Raw genomic sequence first — 19,123 nt, 5'->3', positions numbered from 1 at the left:
TGAGAAAAAAATAATTGAAAAATATGTAAAAAGAATATTCATGAAAAGTGGTAAAATTTTTCCATGAAAATTAACAATCCCAACAGGACCAAGTAGCCATACCCTGACCAGAAATTGGCTTCTCAAGCCTATTACAAAAAATAAAAAATAAAAATAAAAAAGTTGCGAGTAACACCAACACTTCTCAATCTACATTGTTAAATCGGCCTCTAATTTTGAGATTCTATTGGACTAATACAATTGAAGGTGGAGATGGGATGTTTTGAAATTGGATTGTAGAGATTAAATGTAGAACACCATTTTCAATGTATTAAAAAAGATTTTTTTTTGTATTTTTTTATCTTATTGTATTAATATCTATATTTATTATGTTAATATCTACATCTGTTGTGTTGCTGTCTATATTGTACTGTTAGAAATAGTAACGAGGTGGGAGTGGAGTGGGGGACTCTTCCCCCGCTTGCTACCCCGTTGCCCAAACATCCCCTTGCTCCTACCGAGCTCCTTATCACTTGCCCTGTTTCGTAACGGGGAGAAAATTATCCTGTGCCCCGCCCTACCCCTAATCCTATCAACCCTTACCGGGCAGACACCCACCTCAATTACCATCCCCATGTACCGTGTAGTCACTGCTCGCTATGGATGATAGCAGAAGCCCCTTGTACGATTCTGCTGGAGTCTTGGACGCTTTTCATAAAATTGAAATTTGAAAATTGAAGTCTGAAATCTGAAATTTGAATCCATTAAATTATTGAATTAAAGAGTATTAAATCTAATATATTTGAGTGCATATCACATTCAGTGATAAGTGAATAGCTTATCACTTAATTTTGAGAGCAACTTTTGCCTAGAAAATTCAGTGCCATTTAATTAATTCAGATGTTCAATTTTTGATTATCAAACGGTCTGAATATATTAAGATCTGAATCTATTAAATTTAAGTGTTAAATTGGGTAATAAAAAGGGGTTTAGTATCAAAATAAACAACTAAGAAAAAAAAAAAACTGCTAAGAAAGACTGCCAATGTCCAAACTACAGAATAGCCCAAAAATTGGTCAACCCGCGCCAAACCGGCTGGTAGTTAGTATGTTGTCCGTTTTCTGAACCTGTAACAAAACAAACGTTTCTCTATCTCTCTGCCTTGCCGGCCCATCAATTGTCTTCAAACACCAACAGGAAGCTGCCAATGTCTGACAATGATATGATCTCACCGCTCCTATTAAAATTTCTCCATTTCTTCTTCTTTCCAAACCCACTTGGAAACCCAATCAAAATCCATGTCTACTCTCCCGTCAAACCCTCTCTGGATTTTTTTCACAGTGCTGTGCACCTTCTTGGTGGCTGCAAAGTCATCAACTGTTGGCGTGAGCTATATTTCACGCTTTCTTGAGATTCAGGACAAAGAAAGAGCTCCTTCTTCTGTTCAACTCACTGCTGCTTATGGTGTCCTCAATCGCCTCTTTCCTTCTCATTCTTCCAGCTTTGAGTTCAAGATCATCCCCAAGGTCATCTCTTATATCATTGCTCTATTTTGTTTTGCATTTTTTTTGAATTCTTGAAATATGTTAATTGCAAGTTGCTTAAATAGATTTTCGCCTATCTACTGAAAATTCAGGTTTTGAATCAGGGCCTTGAAATTGTTCTGATGGTAAACTTTTGCTTTTTGGCTTCTCTTAACTGCTGAAAGTTTCAGACAACTTGCTTAAATTTCAAAAAATGAATATTTTTCATTTCGTTAAGTTGAGACATATTAAATTGAAATATAAAAGGATAGAAATCCATCAACTACTGTACAATATATTCTATGTTTAAGGAATAAGGAGGAGATAGTGAAAATTATTGGAACCCGAAAAAGGAAAAAAAACCACAATGTTGCTTGATGCTTTTTATTTTTGTAATTTTTAGATATTTCTTATGGATATATATATGCCACTAAATTAACCAAACTCAAGAGACTTAACTGCGGAAGTCAACAGAACGACCATTAGTTTATAGAATTAGAAGCTTAGTGGGCCATTTGAAATTTTTTTGATAGTTGAGTGACAAAAAGTTTATGATAAGAATGGTTTAGTGGTTTTCAATGATTCAATTCAGTTTGGATCCCAAAAGGCTTTCCTTCGCCTGTGGAGGTTATAGTTCAGTGTACTTTTTCCTTTAATATTGATATTTGGATCTTTTTCTTTTTCCTTCAATTCTGAGAGTAATACATTTCTGAGCTGGTAATGTACTTATACATGATCAAGTTCAACATTTTTTAGGTTTTTGAATTTTAGGTTTCTATAATTGTTTGACCAAATTTGAAGGATGAATTGGTAGTCTGAAAATTTGAAAGAGGAACAGCTAGCTCAAGCTGACGTCGCATATTTCGATATAGAAAGGTTTGTATCATAGGATTCGATACAATCAGTAGATTAAGGAAAGGATCTTCCACAAATGTGGAGAAATATGCTCTTGTACTTGGTGTTGAAATTGAAACATAAATTGCTTGAGTTCTCATGAGTTTGAGAACCTAAATGTGGCTGTATAATTTTCTGTGCTCGGAGCAAATGTTAATCGGAATTACGATTTGAGCTTAGGGTAATCAAGCGACTGCACGCTGATGTTTATATAAGTGATTAGGAGTCTTTTAGCTATGATGTTCATGTAAGTGATAAGGAGTCTTTTAGTTATGAAACCATCAAAACCTGTCAAAACTAGGGCTGCAAACGAGCCGAGCCGAGTCGAGCTTTAAGCTAATCGAGCCGAGCCTCGACTAAATTTTACCAAGCTCGAGCTCGAGCTCGAGCTCGACGAGCCGGCAATTTTCAAGCTCAAGCTCGACTCGAATCAAGTCGAGCCGAGCTCGAGTCGAGCTCGAACTCGAGCTCGAAAAAAATAAAAAATAATTATTTTATTTTTTAAAAAATAAATAAAATAATATTTTTTTCTTAATAAATAATAAAATATTAAGGATATATACGTAATTTTACTATGAAAATAAAAAATAAAAAAATATATATAATATACGTAATTTTATTATTAAATAAAAAAAAAAATAAAAAAAAATATATATATACTCAAGCTCGCGAGCCGGCTCGCGAGCTAACGAGCTTAATATTCTGAGCTCGAGTTCGAGCTCGAGTTTGACTCGAGCCGGCTCGAGCTCGACTCGAGCTTGACTCGAGCGGCTCGATTCGTTTGCAGCCCTAGTCAAAACTCATAAGAGCATGGTTGTTCGGTCCGCATTGCACAGTTACTGTTAATCAGCTATTACATTGTAGAACTTGGAATTAAGTTCCTTTTGTTGCATATGAAACTATACTTAAAGAGCTTTCCTTCAGTATAAAGATCATGATCTCAGTTTGTCAGAGTCTAGTTACAACCCAAAGTTGGCTGAAAATTTGCCTCTGCAAAAGTGGGTGCTGAAGATGTTCTAACATTGTTGGCAATCTTGAATAGGTTATGATCTGTATCATAAGATGACTTCTTCTTTGGAGTTTTAGGTATCTAAATATATTTTGAAATGGTATACATATCACAGCCATACAAATTTGGCTCTCAGATATGTTAGTTATTTGTAAGGACTGCCTAGTTTGAGATTCAAATCTGTTTAAAAATGTTCAGTAAATTTGTCACTAGTCCTGGACGTCCTACAATGAGAATCTGAGAATAGTTTCTTCTCGAGAATTTTTGGAATAAAGTGAAGATTCTTATGTTACAATATTTATGGTTGTATGATTTTTTTTAAAGATATGTTGATTTATTATTATCTGGAATTCAGCATGTAAATTTTAAATGATTCTGTGAAGTTGAGATCAATTCTGTGGAGTTTATGATGATATTTAATGATCTCATAAGAATTTTAGCATGTGAAGATTACTTTTTCTAGATCTTTGTGCCTCAAGATATGCTGAATTTTATAGACCTTTTCAAATCTTGAATTCAGTTTTAACAATGTGATAACTTGGGTTTGAATTCCAGGTTATTTAAAGTGAGAATCTGATCAGTATTTTTTTATGACAATTTCTGGATTCTGAACCTTGTTTCAGAAGTTAGGAATACCATTGTTGTATGACATGTACATTACCAGATATTTTGGTTTACTAAGTGCAACTAACACTGAAAATCAATGTGGTGATTTGAAATGTTCTGAAATTTGTGACATATTTTGGATATGATGAGAATCTGGAAATGGGTTCCACTTAAGAGATTTGTAATTTGAATGTAGATTCTATTTCTAAACAGTTTATGGGTGCTTAATACATGCAGCTTTTAGTAAATACCACCAACTTCAGAATCTGTACCTTGTTCACTTGGATGTATTGCAGCTTTAGGAGCAATTTCAGATTATTTGTATTGACAATTCGTGAATGGTTTATTCTTGATTTTTTATCACCTTAAATTTAATTTTCAACTATCATAGGATCATAATTGTTCTATTCGTGCATCTCAGGTTATGTTTGTTTAATTAGGCAATGCCAAAATTTGGAATTAGCGTTGCACATTTTTGGCTAGTTTGTTACTAACTTCCAATTGGATAATTAAATCAATGCAATTATTATTTTGAATTTCTACTAAATCATAGATCTAATAGCGTCGTATTTACTGGTTCTAATATAGTAATTTGGGTTACCTTTGGGCAGAAATAATGGGGACATTACAGATATGGATATGGACTATTGCATTAATTCCTTTTATGGGATATAAAGCTGAACAAATACATTATTGTAGTTCATATTTGTGCTGTTACTATGCATATAGTGCTGAATGCATTCTAACGATAGTTGCTCTACAATAGAGCAATATCAGTTTATGGTGGAACTTAGAAATCGCTTAACAAAGTAAGATATTCTGCCCTGTAAGATGATATTTGAACCCATATTGAGTATGCAGCACATTCGCACCCTATCAAGCTGTATCCTGTAGCTAACTCCATGTAACATGGCTTGTAATTTTTCAAGACTTTCTCTTTCATGTGATTATTATGACTCAAATATAGAAAGATCTGACAGTTCACATTGTATTCTTTTACAGGAGCATTGCGGTGGGGAGCTTTGCTTCAAAATAAGCAATCACCCTTCTTTTAGCTACAATGGCTATCCTGAAATTTTGTATGTTGAGAGTGTTTCCTTGTTATCCTATTTTGTTTATAATTATTGAAGTTCATGGATGGAATGGTTCCCCTTGATTTTTCTCAACCAATCTCTTTGAACTTCTACACTTTTCCCTATATGAAACCTTAGCTTAATAGATGTTTTATATTTTGAAGTCAAACTAAATGCTTTAGTGGGCTTCAATTAGAATTCAAGTTTACAAAAAATGAACAAGTAATCTAGTTCGTTTAGCAAGCTTTATAATGCTAGATTACTGCTTGAACATAAGGAGAGTTCCTGGAGCTCAGATCACAGGGTATTAAACGACAAAGGCACTTAGATCAGGATTCATACTCTCAAAACTTACATCTTCTTTCATCAGATAGAACAAACCAAAAATTGCTCTACATCGGTAAACTCTCTATATTTCTGCCAGAAAATTGTTTGACACTTTGGACGAATTCCACTTGAAAATGACACATGAAAACTTTTTTAGTTGATTTGTTTTGTTTGTGTTATCCACAGGATAAGTGGAACCACGGGTGTGGAGCTTGCAGCTGGTCTGCATTGGTACTTAAAATATTGGTGTGGAGCACACATATCATGGATGAAAACAGGTGGAGCACAGCTAGCTTCTGTTCCAAAAGCTGGCTCACTGCCGCAAGTTCAACATGCTGGTGTAGAAATCAGGAGACCTGTTCCTTGGAGTTATTACCAGAATGCTGTTACATCAAGCTGTAAATCTCCACTTTCACCTACGGCATATGATCTGTAATTTGATATCCTGAGATTCATAACTTATGGCTTAGAGCTTCTAGGTCTTGGTTAACTTATGACCTGCATACTTTTGGTAGATACATTTGCATGGTGGGACTGGGAAAGATGGGAGAAGGAGATTGATTGGATGGCTCTTCAAGGTATCAATTTGCCCTTAGCATTCACAGGACAAGAAGCTATCTGGCAAAAGGTCTTCCAGGTATCAGTTTCTTTATTCTTCCTTCTTTGTTAGATCAAGTATCTCATGCTGAACAAAATCTTGGCTGCTTGAAATTTGTTTTCTCATAAAAAATTATTCAGAGATTAAATATACTAAGGTTCTTGATGGTTGAATATACTTCAGAAGACGAATGAAGTTAATTAACCAGGCCAACTTCTAAATGGTCTCCTGTGTGTAAGTTTTGACTCTGTTACATGATTTTGTAACTGTTAATTAGGTACTATAATACGTGTATGCATATGACATAATTCTGTACATGTATGACATAATTCTGGAAATGTAAATTTTTCTGCTAAGTATTGGCATTTTCTTTCAATGTTACTGCTGTCCAGTTTACACGATTTTGTAACTGTTAATTTGGTACTATAATATGTGTATGCATATGAGATAATTCTGTACATTTATGACACAATTCTGGAAGTGTAAATTTGTCTGCCAAGTATTGGCATTTTCTTTCAATGTTACTGCTGTCCAGTTTATATTATCAGACTTTGACCAAATCAATCCTATTGAAATGGTCCAACATTTCTCCAGTTTTGAACCAATTAATTCAATCTTCATCTTAGTCCATCAAATTTGACGCATCAATTCAAAGGCACAAATGAAGAATGTCAGCAAAGCACTCAATTCTTTTAGGCATTGTTCCTTGTAATAATTTCGCACTTGTTGTAATTTTTTTTTTTCAAGTATAAGTCCTGTAATCTGCATTCTGAGATGAACTTTTAGTTATTCTTTTGACTGGCATAGTCCTTGACGCATCAGCCAACTAAATAGTTCATATATTGAGAACTTTGATAGGTTTGTTCCTCCTCTTTCTTGATTATATGACTAGCTTTTTTTGAGCTATTTTTAGGTTGTATTTCATCCACTTGAATACGAATGCAAGTAAGCCACATGATTTGAATTGCTGCATGTATAATTTCTTTATGTAACTTATTTTCAGTTCCAAGCTGTATTGACCTAAACATTGAATTATATGCATTTAGACAAAAGTTACCATATTGATTCTTCTTTAAAATAATGAAGTTGATACCAGAAAATGCAGCTTCAGAGTTAATAGCAACTGTGGACTCCCAAATGGGTGAGTTGACGCACAAAGTAAAGAAGTAAAACAAAGAAGTTGTGCTCAAAGATGTTGACTTCAAAGTCAATGTCTTAGACTTCATTTTCTCTTATGCTCTTTGCTGTCACATTTTTTTGGGAATTCGACTATAAATTGCAATCCAAGACTCCAATTGAATGATCATCAATTCCTACAAGTCATATTCATTGAATGGGTTGTGTGCATGTTAAGGTCTTTTGGGAACTTTTGCAACTTGCAACTATGGAGGAGAGAACTATGGGAAGGAGATTTGGAGAGAAGAGGAAGCGGGAATCAAGGAACAAGCTAGGGAGAAATGGAGAGAGAATTGAGAAGGGAGCTTCACAAGTCCATAGCTGAGGAAAGGGGAAGGAGGAGAATGAGTTCTTCTTGCAGTGGACTTGGAAGAATAAGCTGTGATGGATTCTTTTTGTTTGAGAACTAGTACTGAAGTCTCATTTCCTTTTCTTGAACTTGATCCATGGGTTTCGACTAAAGCTGAAGTCTGGGTTCTTTAAAGTCCATTTTAGTGGTATCGACTTCCATATTTCAGAAAAAGAATAAAACCACAATATGTATTTAAACTAGAATGAAACCCTAAATATCGAGGTCAATAATTCTGAGTTAAAAGGTATATTATAAAGTTTACTATCTGTTCCTGAAGTGTGAACATTTGGATTGTAAGATGATTTTACTGTCTTTCAATTCAAAATGTCAAAACTTAGATTGTTGAATTATTCTACTGCCTCTTAGCTCCCTAGATATGAACATATTTGCCTTTGCTTTTGTTGTTTGCTTAGTTTGAGTTATGTGGAGGTGAAGTTCTAATTTTTTCATGAATGATCATGTACATACAAACAGAAATTCAATATTAGCACTTCGAGTTTGGATGATTTCTTTGGGGGTCCAGCATTTCTTGCATGGTCAAGGATGGCAAATTTACATGGGTAAGCTTTCATTGAATTGTTGATTATGATTAAGTCTTCTACTATAATAACTACAATAATTGGCAATACAGATGAGAATGAGTATGAGATCGTCAACTTTATAATTTCTATTCAACTAGTTTCTCCCAGAACCCGATGTTTACTTCTGATTGTTGTGAATTTGAATGTCTTATGTGGTCAAGTACCATAGCTCTTGCTATTCAATGAAACAGAAACTCCTGAGACCTTAGGAAATTTCGGAGAAAATCTTTCACATTTTCTTGAAGGAGGAAAAAAAGGATAGAGTTTGAGTTTTTGAAAACCAATGATTGGATGGTCTGCTACATGATAGTACAACATTTTTGTAGTGGCAACTGGAATTGCCTTGCTTAAGTTGTCTTAAAATGAGTAATTGATGGGTACAAATAATAGCTAAGAAAGAGAACTGAAATTTTCTTTTGCCTTCATCCTAATGCATGCAACATTAAGAAAACAATTAATACCAGCAGCAATTTCTCATGGGTGTGGTAAGTTTCCACCTATTCTACAACTTCCTCTTCCCAGACCATTAGAAAGGAAATATGATTTATCCTTTCAATGCTTTCTTCATAAGGATCCGCTTGCCATTCCACTTTATCTGCTTATCTCTCTCCACAAGTTGAAAGGCCAACTACCTCTTGCTCAATCCATGTGATGCTTCAGATAGCAAGCTATCCTTGATAAGGAATCTACTTGGTCATGGAAGATGCTTTAACCCCAATTTCCTTCCTTTTCGCCATTTCCTTAATGATTTCTTGAAGCTCATTTATCTGCAAAAGATTAATATGTTGAGAAGTTAAGGAAATATCTAGATGAAGCTAAAATAAGCATTTTCCTTTTTATAAACTTAGAAGTGTATAAGAATCTGTAGACTACAGGAGGACTTTTGTCTCCAATAACTTTCAACATAAATGAGAAAGTTACAAGTGTGATATGTTTCTATTCCTGAATACATCTATATTGTTATTCTTTGCTTTCGGGCTGATGTTTTCATTTAAAAACAGATGGGGAGGGCCTCTTCCTCAGAGTTGGTTGGATCAACAACTCCTAATGCAAAAGAAAATTCTTGCTAGAATGTACCAACTTGGAATGACTCCAGGTGCAGTTATCATATCTATTATTAATGACATGTCATGGATTTATAGTTAGCGCATTCCTTTTATATTATTAGTAATTATCCTGTCTTTGATCATGAATTGCATCTCATTTGTACATGTTCTAAAAGATGCATCCAGAAGAATTGCAACATCAGAATTTCTTGTTTCCATTTCTATAGATATGAGGCCAAAATGAGCTACAATAATTTTTAGTAGATCAAACTTCTTAAGATGCACTGCTTAATGTAGCTCTACCTTTTGTCAGTGGAACTAGCAAAATATCTTATGATTTTACTACCTATTTATTTATTTATTATTATTATTATTATTATTATTTGAAGATTAGATTGCTTTTATAGCTAAATTTAAACTGCAGAATACAGGTTTAATTGCACTTCCATATACATGAAATTCCTAGTTGGATGTAATCTGTAAATAAGATAAACATTTTCAAGTTTAACATATAGCTGGAATGTTCAAAATGTTCAAAATGTTCTGAACACTTTTTTTGAATGTTTCAGTGCTTCCTGCCTTTTCTGGAAATGTCCCTGCTGCACTAAAACGTGTTTTTCCATCAGCAAAGATAACACACCTGGGAAATTGGTAAGTATTTGTCAGGTTTGATTACTTGAAAACTTGCAACAACTGCTATTATATGTATAATTTCTGTTGGAGTTGCTGTGGTGATCTGTGTTACAAATTGATTCTCTAACTCACATTTTCTGAAGGGTAAAATGTTTAAATTAGCATCTTTATGAAGTCAAATCTGCTTTGAAGGGTAATTTTGGTTTTGCAACAGTAATTATGCATTAAAGGACTATAAGGTTTTTGTGGCTTTGATGGTATACGCAACTTTTGCTGGATTCTCTTTCTTGCCCTCATTGTATAAACCTATATAAGCCTTTTTCGTTTAGTTGAAGGATGAAAATTTTATTTGTGAGAATGATAACAAAATAGTCATGGAATTTCACAAATTTTATTTCCTTAGCCTGTTGCCCATCCTTTTTTTTTTCCTTATTTGTACTTTTTCGTCACTCGTTTGTATACTTTTATATGTTAAGGACACATACGTGTAACTTCTGTAAGGGTGAAAAGCAAGTTTCTTTGCACATACTAACTTTTTAAGATTCTGTCCTTAGGTTTACTGTTCATGGTGATCCTAGATGGTGCTGCACTTATCTTCTTGATGCAACTGATCCCTTGTTCATTGAAATTGGAAAAGCATTTGTTAAGCAACAAGTGAACGGTATCCACATAGCTTTCCTACCTTTGTCTGTACGTGCAGCTCCTTCAATGGCATACTAATGGCAATTTCATGCTCAAACTGTTAATGACTATACATTTTTGTGCAGAATATGGAAGAAGTAGCCACATTTACAACTGGTAAGTCCTCTATGTTCCTGCTGTGGCGGCTAAAGGATTGTTATTCCAATTGCTGCCTTCAAAGTGATAAAAGCTGTAATTATACAATATCAGATTTTTCAACAGCTTTTACATCTATACTTAGTTTTAGTTTGTCAATTGAGGAACATGACATGAATGGAATAAGTTCGAACCTGTAATATGGTCTTGATTATTGTCCTGACTGAATCTTAGAGTTGCTTGATCAACCCATGTTCCTAGTATTCAATTGCCTTGAAAATCCTGAACTTCACTCTATTGCTTTGCTTTATAAAAGTAAAACATTACTTCTGATGTCTTGTGTGCCTCTTGACGAATGAACTGAGATTTGATCCTTTTACAAACGTAAAAGTTCATTTCAGTTTCTCTTGGTAAACATCAGATATTCTATCTCTTGAAGCTCTTATCAATATGGATCTTCAAGAAGTCGAGCATTTAACAGAGGTCCATTGATAGATGTCATGAATGGACATGCATTTTCTTGTGGCATTTACTTGGGCTTCCATTTGAGTAGCATATCATAGTTTAGAAATAAATAGAGACAGTTTCTGTAAGTTACTATTTTGAATTTCTGCTTCAATATGTTTTGTCTGATTCTTCACTATCGTCATTCTTAATGTGGTTATTTTAGCAGTAGTTGTGTACATCATGAGAGGTTCATAAAGAATGACTTATTCTACCACGTAATTAAGAACATGAGAGACTTTCTTGTTGCAGTGATACCTTTGATGAGAACACGCCACCCATAGATGACCCAGAATATATCTCGTCCTTAGGTGCTGCAATTTTCAGGGGAATGCAAAGTGGTGACAGTGATGCTGTTTGGCTAATGCAGGTGAAAATCCTGTTTCTTGCATATTTTGGTGTTTTATTGAGGTAGTGCAACTTGACAAAACAACATGATGATGGTACTTGATGACGAAACATTGTAAAATGTATAATTATATGTAATTCAACTCAGAATAAGAATCAAGCAGAGCTAGTCCTTTCCAAGGAACCCCTTTTTTTTTCTTTCTACAGTATGTAAGTTTCTGGCTCTCTTATTTTACATTGGCTTTTTTCTTAATTCTACCAGTGATCTTCAGCCACTCTTCCTCTTTTATGTCCCTTTAAAAATTCCATACTTCTGATCAAGAATTTTTCTGGCAGGGATGGCTTTTCTCGTATGACCCATTCTGGAGGCCTCCTCAGATGAAGGTTAAATCTATGAATTCTGTTTTGCACTTTCTAGACAATGCTTCTTAGATGGTGCTTATAATGGACTAAGAAAATAATTGATTCAGATATGGGTTCATGATGCATTCCAGAACATTTTTTTTCTATACATGGTACTCTTTTCCTTGGAGATGCCAAGCATAATATAAGAGAAACTTTAATCATGCTGAATCCAAGGACACTTGGGCTCATTATTTCCATAAGTAGAAACATGAGGCGTTAAGTTGTTCCTCAACTTGCTCTGGTAGGAGGCACATTAGCTCCATTTTGGCCCATACCAAACCAAATTTAAATCTGACTGGTATGCTTTGACAAGGAGCAAATAAAAGAGACTTTTTGAATTTTATCCCACAACTTGAAAAGACAGTAGCGTAGTTGTCAAGCCAGGATCTTTTTTAATAGTTTCTTCAGTGCTCCCAACCCTTAGCTTTGTGCTGTAATTGAAATTATTGAGCATACAAAACCTCCTATCCACGTGATCTTGGTGCCTGAAAGAACAAATAATCAAAGTTTTACAAATGTCAAAACGGGCATATACACAAGACATGCGTTGAAAGTAGAAACCCATGTTGGTCTTTTGTATCAAAATCTGTGATTTGCAGAGTCTTGTCAAAGAAGAAATGTTTCAGATTTATGTTCTCTGTCCAATGTTATTCATGTCATTTTTCATTCTCTGATTTGATGTTTTTTCAGGCACTCTTACATTCTGTTCCTGTGGGTAAGATGATTGTCCTTGATCTGTTTGCTGAAGCAAAACCAATATGGTCCTCTTCAGAGCAATTCTATGGTGTTCCTTACATCTGGAAAGTGACTCTTCTTTTTTTTTTTTGTTCCTAAAGAGTTATTTAACTTTTCAATTTTATATCTATTACCTGGTCATCTGGAAATGCTCTTTTATGTTAGTCCTCTCACTGATGCGATTACTGAGTGGTAGTAGTGACAATATACATAGTACAAGGCTCTTAAACAAATAGGAAATTAAGAACAACACTACCTAATACTCTTCTTCCATTTGCTTTGAAATCAAAAAATGTTGCACATTAGCCAAACAAATTTCATTGGTCATGACCTTGCTAATTCTTAACATGATGCACATTTCATGCCTTTGGGCTAATAACAGGTTTTGTTGGTTTTTTGGAAGGTGGGGGGGGGGGGGGGGTTATTGGAACTTCTTGTCACAACCAGAGTGGGAATTGGCATTCTGAATTCACACATGCATATTTCATAGTTATGATATAAATTTGAATATAAAGCATACAAGTTATGATTTTTAATTTCTTATGTGCTTCTCCACTGAAATCCCTTTCATAACCTTTTATTTGACTAAGCTTCATGGCCTGCATTTAAAAGGTACGGTAGCTTCTCCCATTTTAAATTCATCCCCAGCTTCACATCCTCATGCTTTGTCATGAGAAATTCAAACTGCCATTTCCACAGAACAAGAAATAATAAACTTCCATTTCCACAGAACAAGAAGTTTCCTTGTTTTTGCTTTTTAAACTAGCAACCCTTGTCCTTCCGCAGCTCTGGCCGGAATATATCATCTCTACGGGGAAAAGAAGATTTTAGTGATATTTTGTTGTAGATACATGATATCCTTTTGTTGTTTTCATCCTTGGTTAATTTTTTTACAGAAACTGATTAGCTATTTATTTTTGTTACTTTTAGTGGTGCTCTCTCATTTTTTTTCTCATCTAAAGTAATTCAATGTTCAGGTGTATGCTACACAATTTTGCTGGCAATATTGAGATGTATGGTGTTCTGGATGCAGTTGGGTCTGGACCTGTTGAAGCTCGTAGAAGTGAAAACTCAACCATGGCAAGTTTGTGCATTATCTTGTTTTGACAATGAGCCTTTTTTCTTTGTTTTATCTTATGTGTAATCAGCAGCCAAAACTCTCAGTTCGTAATCTTCTTAACAATATGTTCTCCTTAATCCTTCTAATCTTCTCAACAAAATGAACTTAATCTCTATCACTGATCACGTATCAGGAGAACCATCATATTTGTAATATCAACGCACATGTACCTTTCCTCTCATTCTTATTATAGTGGAGGCTAATGCTTGTTTTGTCCAGTCTAATTCCTCTTAGGTTGGAATAAGTAGATATTTTATGCGTTGGACACAGAACAAAACGCCAAAAAAGGGAGTGGCCCACTAGAAAAACTCTAAAATTGCCATCAACCCCCTGAATTGTGTACACTTTTGCATTAAAATATACACTTTTTTCTTAAAAGCGAAATGGAGCCCAACTTTTATACTGTGCCCTGAGCCCATAGAATAGAATGATCCTACCTTTATTACTAAGCTTAGTTTTAAGATTTGATCTTCATACAACCTCCTGGATTCTCCCTTTAACATAGCATGCGCGAACCATTAATATCAAAACCCATAGCTTACCCTAAATAACCAATCCCTGCTTCAGTTGTTGATGAAATTTATTCCAATGATGCATTTTGTTTAGCTGAGAGCAACATACTTATTTTGTTGTTATTGATTACTAATATTCATGAATTTCCCTCTGGTTCCCTATTCCTTACTTGTTCCCAATAATTACTTTTTTTTAGGTTGGTGTTGGGATGTCGATGGAAGGCATTGAACAAAATCCTGTTGTCTATGATCTTATGTCTGAAATGGCATTTCAGCATGAGATAGTCGATGTTAAGGTAACAAGAAATTCATATTTATTGTTTAAAATTACATGCCTAAGCATAGTTTATTCCCAAGTTGTCTATCCAGTCATTGATAGATTTGGTTTTCACGCATGTCTACTAGTCTGCTAATGTTACAGCCATTAGTACATACAATAGTTACATGGCTAGATGAATTAACTAAACTGCAGTAAAATCTTCTTTCAGAAATGGGTTGATCTTTATGCTAAAAGACGGTATGGTAGATATGTGCAATCTCTGCAAGATGCCTGGACCATATTGTATGGTACACTTTACAATTGCACGGATGGCTCCCAAGTAAGTAGCATAAAATTTTTTTTATAGCAATTAAAATTAGAGGTAGTAACTAGGTACTTTACTCAATCAAAAGGTGTTGTTTTTCCTTAAATATTATACTACACCCCATAACTGACAATTCATAGCCCCTAGGTTATTTGTGTATCCTGTTTCCCTGCTAAGTGTATTAAGAGATCCTAGTACCCTTCGTGCAAACTGAGAAGCCTATGTTTATCTTCTAGATGACACTAAATATATAGCTTCATTGCTTGTAAAGACAGGTTTCCATTCACTTCATGTTCATGAATCATTTAATTCATATTGTATGTTTTTTTGTATATGGAATTACATTAATTTGCAAACAATGAGATGAATGCATTAACAACTCAAAGGGCTATAATATTTGGACCCTATTTTACTTTCATTTAAGTTACCTGTCGCCCTCGCTTGAATTGGCAAATGATAAATGCTTTTAACTTAACAGACAGCGAACTTCAGAAAGTCCTTTATGATTGTGTAACAGGATAAGAATAGAGATGTAATTGTGGCATTCCCAGATGTTGATCCGTATTCAATCGCAATACCTCAAGTAACAATCAGTAGAAGATATCAAGATAACAGGATACAATTTTTGTTGAGAACTGTCCGTGAAGAGTTAACTGATTCCTTCAGCAAACCCCATTTATGGTATTCAACTTCAGAAGTAATAGAAGCACTGAAACTTTTCCTATCAAGTGGAGATGAAGTACCAGAAACTAGTACTTACAGGTCCTACATAGAATCATATGAAGTAGCAACCTTATCAACTAATATTTATTTTTAAATGATTGCTCCCTTTCTGTCTCTCCTTTCATATCAACTTGAGGTCCTTTCTTTATTCTTAGATACGACCTTATTGACCTGACAAGACAAGCCCTGGCCAAGTATGCAAATCAGCTATTCTTGAAGGTCATAGAATCATATCAGCTAGCTGATCTCCCTGCAGTTGCTCACTTTAGTCAAGAGTTCCTTGGTCTTGTGGAAGATATGGACATACTTTTAGGTTGTCATGATGGATTTCTATTGGGACCTTGGTTAGAGAGTGCAAAGCGACTTGCTCAGGATGAAGAACAGGAAAGACAGGTATTAATTTCTGCAATCCTTTACCTTATAAGAATTTGATAAGATAAGATACTTGACCTTTCAACCAAATTGCAGTTTGAATGGAATGCAAGAACCCAAATTACAATGTGGTTTGACAACACACAAGAGGAGGCTAGTTTGCTTCGTGATTATGGTAAGTGGTATGCTGTATACTTATTTCCACTGCTATCTTGACTTGGGAAGACTATTCAAAAATCAGTAAATGCAAAAACTTTATAAATACATGACATTTAATTGCTCATAAAACCTACTCGACATAATGCATCTCACAAGTTAAAGAGAAAAATAGAGCATACAGGATAAATGTTGTCAATTTGAAGTGTTCTTTCTTTTGATTCAGGAAATAAGTACTGGAGTGGGCTTCTACGAGATTATTATGGCCCTCGTGCAGCAATTTACTTTAAGTTTCTGATTGAGAGTTTAGAAAAGGGTGATGGCTTTCGTTTGCAACACTGGAGGAGGGAGTGGATCAAGCTTACCAACGACTGGCAAAGTAGTAGGAACATTTTTCCTGTGAAAAGCACAGGAAACGCCCTTAATGTATCAAGGTGGCTTTACAAGAAGTATTTAGAAGACCCTAGTTTTCATGATGTCTAGAAATCTAGATGCAACATATTGGATAAAGTTGCAAATCTGTTAACTTCGAAGTATTGTACGGGAACCATCTCTATCACTAGTATGCAGATGAGAACTAAAATCTCCCCATTTGGTGATGCCCATTTTTCTCATTATGTTTCATGTCATTTTGTGTTGAGACAGTCAACTTGAAGCACTATTTTCTCTTCTTTTGTACGTAGGAATGGAGTTCTAAACTACTGCAAATGTAGAACTACAAAACTGGAGAACTTTAGCACTGATAAATCCTCTAAGGAAAAATCTTTTTACCTGCAAAAATGTGAAAGGGGTAATTTCTACTGTAAGAATAATATTTTGGGCATCTTTTATTCTCAACTGAATGCTAGTAACAAAGTAATCGACGAGCAACTCTGTTTTAATGATTAAAGAACAACTACAATGAATTTTTATTGGATCATATGCCAAATACCTTACTAAAACTTGACTGTAGCAAAACCTAAACTATAGGGAAAAGGATGGGTTGGATGGTTCGAGGGGAGGGAATGTAAGTAAGAGGTATGAGATTCAAATTCTCTTATTTACGCTTAAAAAAAAAGGCTGGACAAGAAAACTAGTAAATCTAACAGTTTTATTTTATACTACGAAAATTTTTTCAAGTTTGAGATCTTAACATGTTTACAAACGTTAAAAGATCAATTGCTTGCTAAATTATAAGCAAGCCCAAACTTATTTAGTTTTGTAATTGCAAGATCAAAACATGCAACTACTTTCCTCAATAACTCTCTCCTAACCCATACTATTTTCTAAGTAATTTCCCAATTGATAGCAACAAATGCTGTTAGGCTGCTGCAATTTCCCAATGCTAGTGAATAGGGCTAAAAACAAGTCTCAACGAGTCGGACAAAAATATGTTCAGGATTGGTTTAAAAATTAAAAGAAATGTTTGAATTTGGCTTGTGTTTGATAATTTTTTGAAAGAAATTGATCGAACTTGACTTGAAATTTTTATGTATGTTCACGAAAAGTTTGGCATAACTTGTCTCAATATCGAGTTCAAACACATACAATCAAAACTTGGCTTCAAATTTCATGTTGTATTATATAGAGATTTTCATCCTAATTTGTTATTCTTTTCCCTTGAGTTTTGCTCTCTGATATTCAAAAAATCTATTACGATGAATTACGAATGTATTAAAATCAATTATGCCTATTCAAGAGATAAGAGTATTATATGTTTGTTATTTTATAAGATACGCAATATATGAGAAGGAAAGAAGTGGAATTAAAGAAGAAAACTTTAGGTATATTTTCATGAAATTTACTTGTCTTACATATTCTTTAACATATTGATCCAAACAACGTGAAGATTGTGATTCATTTGTTAATATTTTCGAGTTTGAAATTATATTCGGGTTTGGATTGATACCTAAACAAACAAATTTAAGCGAGTCTAGTTCGAGCAGCTGTTTGGTTCGATTTATAGCCCTATTGGTGGAATGCTTCCCATAAAGTAGTTGAAAGAGAAATCCAATGAGTTCATCTCTTTGCTATTTCCTGAAACTAAAGGAATGTTGTCTTTAGCATGTTGGTGCTCAAATTGAAATAAGCTAGGTGCTCTAAATTGTCTAAACTCTTTGGTAATGATCCAACAAGAAGTTGTCATTTAAATAGAGTCCTTGCAAAAGAGTGCAATTTCCTATGGAGGGAGGGATGGTCACTAACGATTGATTTCCATAAAGCCACAAAACCATAAGCTTAGTTGTGTTTCCAACATTTGATGGGATGGTGCCAGTTAGTTGATTAGTGTCGAGGTAAATGGCGTGAAGGTGAGGGATTGAAAACAAGGATTGTGGTAGGCTACCTGTAAGAGAATTGGAATACTAGTTTAAGTAGGATAAATGGTGAAATTTTCTAAGACTTTGAGGTATTTGTCCAGTGAAGCTATTGATAGAAAGATCCAAGTGCTAAAAGTTTTGCAGTTGTGAAGGAATTGATCCAAACAAACTGTTGTTGGTCAAGTCAATTATGATCAAGTGGTATCAATGAGAAATTTCAAGTCCCCTTTTTCTTGAAATATTAGCTGTTCTTGAAATATAGTTTGGCAAATTAAAAAATACTACAAATTGATTATTAGGGTCGTATTGTACTGAAACCCATGAAGAACAAGGGGTGGCATAAGAGAATTTTGGATGGATATGATAGGAGAAGCGATAGTGCATTGCCTAAGCAGTGACGAGAGTTTTTTCCATCAGAATTCCGAGTAGATATGGCAAATATTGATGCAAAGAAGTGTTAGGTTTATGAATAGAGAATTGTGTCCCACATTGGTTCGAAAGATGGAGAAAAACTGTTTAATATGTGAGTAAGGATTCAAGACCTAAAAATTTAACCTTTTGAATCAAGTTAGGTTCCTAACTTACATATTGGACCTTTTTCGTGGACTCTCTCGAGATATTTCTCCCTAACAAATGGTATCAAAACTTTCGGTTGCGAGTCTGTCTATTCATTAGCAAGTGGATTCTTTTTAGAGTTGGATCGATGAAAATTCTATTCTTGGTGGTAGATCGAAATGTCAAAGAGTTTGACTGGTGTTAGACAAGGTACACCATAGATTTGGCAGGTAGTCCA

The 19,123-nt window shown here is 34.6% G+C and overlaps 1 protein-coding gene across 2 annotated transcripts; it reads left to right on the top strand.

Annotated features, from left to right (window-relative positions):
• Nucleotides 1-1,115: 1,115 nt before the first annotated feature.
• On the top strand, nt 1,116-16,632 carry LOC113741682 (alpha-N-acetylglucosaminidase). 2 transcript variants are annotated; one of them, XM_072047708.1, is made up of 19 exons: nt 1,116-1,505; nt 5,014-5,090; nt 5,598-5,809; nt 5,927-6,048; nt 8,012-8,097; nt 9,120-9,214; nt 9,734-9,815; nt 10,352-10,487; nt 10,565-10,595; nt 11,390-11,448; nt 11,763-11,810; nt 12,522-12,632; nt 13,545-13,646; nt 14,396-14,494; nt 14,687-14,797; nt 15,300-15,544; nt 15,661-15,898; nt 15,974-16,052; nt 16,260-16,632. In XM_072047708.1, exons 1-19 carry the CDS (start codon nt 1,278-1,280, stop codon nt 16,514-16,516), a joined length of 2,418 nt encoding a protein of 805 aa, XP_071903809.1. In that variant the 5' UTR covers nt 1,116-1,277; the 3' UTR covers nt 16,517-16,632. The 2 variants fall into 2 exon arrangements, with proteins under 2 accessions (XP_071903809.1, XP_071903808.1); XM_072047707.1 differs by having other exon boundaries at nt 1,117-1,505; nt 10,352-10,458; nt 11,331-11,448.
• The last annotated feature ends 2,491 nt before the right edge of the window (nt 16,633-19,123 follow it).

Source organism: Coffea arabica, chromosome 4e (genome assembly GCF_036785885.1).
Source record: "Coffea arabica cultivar ET-39 chromosome 4e, Coffea Arabica ET-39 HiFi, whole genome shotgun sequence".
Classification (NCBI taxonomy): domain Eukaryota; kingdom Viridiplantae; phylum Streptophyta; class Magnoliopsida; order Gentianales; family Rubiaceae; genus Coffea; species Coffea arabica.
This window is presented reverse-complemented; position numbering and strand designations above follow the sequence as displayed.